The 5,615-nt window shown below is 55.2% G+C and overlaps 1 protein-coding gene across 1 annotated transcript; it reads right to left on the bottom strand.

The window, feature by feature from the left end:
- Positions 1-4,102: 4,102 nt before the first annotated feature.
- Positions 4,103-5,035, bottom strand: LOC131586323 (olfactory receptor 14A16-like). Its single transcript, XM_058853151.1, has one exon. The coding sequence runs from the start codon at positions 5,033-5,035 to the stop codon at positions 4,103-4,105; it is 933 nt and encodes a 310-aa protein (XP_058709134.1).
- Between the last annotated feature and the right edge of the window lie 580 nt (positions 5,036-5,615).

Below are 5,615 nucleotides of genomic sequence, written 5' to 3' on the forward strand. Positions count from 1 at the left end.
ACCCCCTCTCCAAAGAGAAATGCCTGTGCTGGGTTTCCATGGGACCCCTTCCCTCAGCCCAGTGTCTGACCCACTGTGTGGTCTGCAGGAGCCAAAGCCAGAGGAGTCCCAACATCAGTCACCCCACGGTCCCCACACAGCAGGAGAAAGCACTGCTTGCAGTGGGGTTGCTGATCTGTGACCCGTCCTGGTTCCATCCACCCCACTCCTCTCAGCCACAGGCACCAGAAGGATCCCAGGAAAGCCACAGTGCTCTACCAGATGCCAGGAACACTCCCTGCTGTGGCCTCAGGGATGCTGGGTGACCTCGTGGATGAGGATCTGTGGCTGGTGATGAAATGTGTGGATGGAGGCCCTGGACAGGAGGTTGTTGGAGACACGTGTGGGGCTGAAGGAGAGATGGCAGCTGTCAGTGGGGAGGGCAGGGACCCTGCTTGTGAGTCCATTGCCTTGGACACCCTCAGCCACAAGATGTCCAATAAGTCAAACAAGGCTTTGGCACTCTCAGCCTTCTTTTCCCCATTCTGTACATTGACAGTAGAGAACCTTGCTTGTTTCTAGAACTAGAACAAAGATCCCAGATGGATCAAACCTTGCTTGTTTTAGTCAGCAGCATCAGTGACCAAAAGTTCTATTTCCTTTGGTTTGCTCACATCTTTGTTCCTTCTCAGTGTTCAAGCTGGGCTGTGGGGTGTCCTCATTTGCTGCATTTTCTGAGTTCCTCTTGGATCCCTTGAGCAATAGGTTGTGCCCTCTGAAGATCCTTTGTGCTCCTTGGTGACCCAGGAGAACCTTCCAGGCAGTTTTTGGGGGAGCTGCTGCTGTGATGTCACAGGAACGTTGCCGTGTCCTTGTGGTGTTCCCGTTGCTGTGGGGCACAGAGGCCTCAGTGTCAGAGCGGCTCTGGGCACCTGCTCATTGCCTGAGGATCCTCCTGCCCGAGGCATTCTCAGCAGCCAGCCCAGCCCCTGACGGGTGTCCTTCTGTGCTTGCAGGGGGACAGACAGTCTGCAGATGTGTGCAGCACAGCCAAAATGATCCAGCAAGTGGTTGCTGCAGTTTGCACTCTGCACTCTGTGGCTTCTTATGGGTATTTTTTAACCCACTGGGCCCCTAAGTCGAGGATTTCCCCAGGTGCACCATATGTGCCTTTGGGATTGCTGTGGGCTTTCTGTTCTTCCTTTGGAATGGAGTTGATTTTAATGAAAATTGCCATTAAGATGCCATTTATTTGGGAGAGCTCCTGCCAACAGCTTCTTAAAAAAGGGATTGTTTGTAGCCAGCAGGGTGTGCACAGCATTTGGAATGGAGCCTGGGGGGGATCTGTTCCCCAAGAGGAGAGTCTGTGGCAGTGAACCCTGGCATTCCCTCTGTTTGCTCACCCAGCCAAAAACTGGACACAGCCTTGTATTTTGTGCTGTTCTCTCGCTTGCTGTGTGATCCAAAAGGACTGTGGCTCCAGGAGGGAAGTTGTGAAAGCAAAATGCTTTCTCTTGGCATTGACTTGTTGTGTGGGATTTTCCAGCAGAGGCGGCTTTTTCTCCTAACAGCATCTGGTTCAGGTGAAGGTCCCCTCACACATGGACACTGGGAAGCTCCTTCTTCAGTGAGCAGGAAAAGAACCTTTGGTGTTCAGAGATCCCAGCTGCTCCCTTTCAACACCAATATGAGCCCAGTAAGCTCCAGTATGATCCTGGTCACATGTCCCATGATGGTCCCAGTTGCCTCTGGCTAGATCAGCCCAGTCACCCCCAGTATGGGGGATGATGTGCATGGTGTGTTCCCAGTCACCCTCAGATACTCCCAGTATGAGTCCAGTCACTCCCAGTATGATCCAAAATTGGATTGCTGGGAGGCCTCATGGAATCCTGGAGACCATTGTGACACTCTAGGGCCCCATGGAACCATGGTGACACCAGGTTGGCTGGGAGTGTTGATGTGCTGCAGGGTAGGAGGGCTCTGCTCAGGGACCTGGACAGGCTGGATCTAGGGCCCAAACCCAACAAGGTGAGGTTTAACAAGTCCAAGTGCCAGGTCCTGCACTTTGGCCATAACAACCCTGCAGTGCTACAGGCTGGGGACAGAGTGGCTGGTCAGCAGCCAGGCAGAAAGGGACCTGGGGCACTGATGGACAGCAGGCTGGGCATGAGCCAGCAGTGTGCCCAGGTGGCCAAGAAGGCAAATGGCTCCTGGCCTGGATCAGGAACAGTGTGGCCAGCAGGAGCAGGGCAGGGATTCTTCCCCTGTGCTTGGCACTGGTTGGGCAGCACCTCGAGTGCTGTGTCCAGTTCTGCCCACCCCCAATTTAGGAAGGACATGGAGGGGCTGGAACACGTCCAGAGAAGGGCAACAAGGGTGGTGAGGGGTCTGGAGCACAAGTCCTGTGCGGACAAGCTGATGGAGCTGGGATTGTTTATCCTGGAGAAGAGGAGGCTCAGGAGAGACAAGGTGATGTCAGGGCACAAGTTGGACTTAATGATCTCCAAGGTCTTTCCAACCTCTCTGTTTCTGTGATTCCCTGAAACCACCCTTGGAGCAGGTACAAGATGAGCCCTGGGCCTCTTCTTCAGAAGGACCAGCAGCCCAGGGCCCTCAGCTTCTCCACACAGGCCCCAAAGCCCATCCTGTCAGTCCTGCAGAGCCTCTTCAGCTCCTCCTCATTGCCCAGAACAGGGAGCCCCACAGCCAGACACAGCAGCCCAGATGTGCCCCACTGGCCTGTGCTGCCTCTGGCAAGGGAGCAGCACGAGGCACTGCAGGACCCTGCAGACAATTCCTGAAGCACTTTTAGGATGATCCTGCTTCCCAAGGGATGTTCCCATGGTGCCAAGTGGGGAACTGAAATGGGGAGTAGGGCCAGAGAGGAAAGGGCAAACAGGGATGGGCTGTTTGGAGGGCAAAGAACAGGAGTGGGCAATAGGAAGAAATCTGGAACAGGAAGAGTAAAGAAGGCAAAGGTGAAGCGAAGGAAATGCTCAGGGCAGTTTGGGGCTGGCTTCCAGGCAGCCCCGGCTCTGAGCAACAATGTCTGCAGTGGCACAGGAAACTCGCAGCTCATGGGAACAAATTTTCTGTGAGACTTCAGAGGCCACGACAAACCTGAGTGGTTTCCCTCCCATCCCTCAGCCTTTCCTGGCCCCAGGGGCTGATGGCATTTGTGCTCCCTCAGGTTCATCTCCCCACAGCAGCACCATGGGGGTGCTGACGCCTGCTCTGGGCAGTGCAAACAGGGGCTCCTGAGCCAGTGCTGCCGTGTCTGTGCCTGCAAGGATGCGGCACCTCTCTGAGCTGGGGGAGAGGCCAGGGCTGCACAGGGGGGATGTTGTTGGCAGCTTCATGAGGACGCTCTGGGACACTGCCCTGGGGTGTCCAGAGCAGTGGGGATGGATCAGCCCCTGCTCTGCTGCTCCTTCCCATCTCCCCCAGGGACCTTGCAGAGCCCCAGCCATGCTGTTTGCCCCCAGCCTGCCCACGGCCACCCTGGGGCTGCTCACGGGGGTTTTCTGTGCTGAGCTCTGGCCTGGGCGTGTTCTTGAGAGAGCCTGGGCAAGGAGCCTGGAGCCCCCAGGTCCTGCCCTGAGGCGTCAGCGCTGCCCCAGCAGTGCCCATGGCCTGTCCCTGCTGCAGCCCCGGCACTGCCACCCCCAGGGCTGTGCCCGGCCCCGAGAGCACTCAGGCCCTGCAGCAACACCAGGGCCAGGAGGGCAGCGGGGCAGTGGCACGGGAGCAGCACTGGCAACACCAAGTGCTGCTGCTCCTGGGCACAGCTGCTGTGCCAGCACTGATCTGCCCCCAGCTCTGCACACAGACACTGCTGCTGCAGCTCCAGAGAAGGGAACAAAAGGGGGATCTCTGGAGAAAACTTTGCTGGGAGATCCTTTAGTTCATTTAAAGCCACCAAGGGTGCAGCCTCTCATTGGCACAGTCTGAGGCAGTAGTGATGCTGGGGAGAAACAAAATGAAAAATAGCACAAACAATAATATTTTATTGTAGAAAATATTAAGAAAGTAAAACAAAAGAAAGGAACTTCCACAATGAAACCAACAAAAAGTCTCCAAGATTATTATTATTACAAGTTATTTGCAGAAAGTGGCCAGCAGTTTAATGTTTCTGAAACCATCCAGTCATCAGTGTCCACACTGCAGCCTTGAGCTCCTGGTTCCTCAGGCTGTAGATGAGGGGGTTCAGGGCTGGAGGCACCACCGAGTACAGAACTGACACTGCCAGATCCAGGGATGGGGAGGAGATGGAGGGGGGCTTCAGGTGAGCAAATATGACAGTGCTGAGAAACAGGGAGACCACAGCCAGGTGAGGGAGGCAGGTGGAAAAGGCTTTGTGCCGTCCCTGCTCAGAGGGGATCCTCAGCACAGCCCTGAAGATCTGCACATAGGAGAAAACAATGAACACAAAACAGCCAAGTAGCAAACAGACACTGACTGCAATAAGCCCAAGTTCTCTAGTGTAGGAATTTGAACAGGAGAGCTTGAGGATCTGTGGGATTTCACAGAAGAAATGGCCCAGGGCATTGCCATGGCACAGGGGCAGGGAAAATGTACTGGCTGTGTGCAGCAGTGAATAGAGAAAGCCACTGGCCCAGGCAGCTGCTGCCATGTGGGCACAAGCTCTGCTGCCCAGGAGGGTCTCGTAGTGCAGGGGTTTGCAGATGGACACGTAGCGGTCGTAGCACATGATGGTCAGGAGGAAATGCTCTGTTGCAGCACAGAAAACCAAAAAAAATACTTGGGCAGCACATCCTGTGTAGGAGATGTCTCTGGTGTCCCAGAGGGAATTGTGCATGGCTTTGGGCACAGTGGTGCAGATGGAGCCCAGGTCAGTGAGGGCCAGGTTGAGCAGGAAGAAGAACATGGGGCTGTGCAGGTGGTGGCTGCAGGCTACGGCGCTGATGATGAGGCCGTTGCCCAGGAGGGCAGCCAGGGAGATGCCCAGGAAGAGGCAGAAGTGCAGGAGCTGCAGCTGCCGCGTGTCTGCCAATGCCAGCAGGAGGAAGTGGCTGATGGAGCTGCTGTTGGACATTTGCTGTGGCTGCACATGGGGACCTGTTCATGGACAAAGGACAGTGACAAGTCAGGAGAGGCTGCTTTGATCCAAAGCTGGGCCATTCCCTGTAGATTGTCCCACTGGGATTCACCCACCCTTGTTCCTGCTCTGGAAAAATCTTCACACAGGTCCCTGACTGAGCTCCAGCTGTGCTGTCTGAGTGTTCTAGGAGCAGCCAGGCCTGTGCCTGGGGGCTCTCCAGGAGCCATCCCTGCCCTGCTGCCCTGGGTTTGTAGCCATGCGGCACAGGGAAAAAGCTGGATATTCAGGATTTGTAAGGGGAATCACTCCTAATGCAGAAGGGCTTGTTGCCATCTTTACTCCCACTTTTAAAAGACATTGAGAGCAGGAAGGAATTTTAGACATTCTTTCCCTGCCCACAAACCATTCTTGGTTCTCTGAGGTCAGAAATCCCCAGCATTTCTGCTGCACTCAGTTTCCCACTGAGAGGTGTGAGAGGCAAAGGATTCCCTGTGGCTTAGGGAAGGTGAGGGGCTGGATGGGCTTGTTCCCAACTGCCCTGGGTTTGCACCTTTGGCTGGAATCAGAGCACAAT

Source organism: Poecile atricapillus, chromosome 19, assembly GCF_030490865.1.
Source record: "Poecile atricapillus isolate bPoeAtr1 chromosome 19, bPoeAtr1.hap1, whole genome shotgun sequence".
NCBI classification, from domain to species: domain Eukaryota; kingdom Metazoa; phylum Chordata; class Aves; order Passeriformes; family Paridae; genus Poecile; species Poecile atricapillus.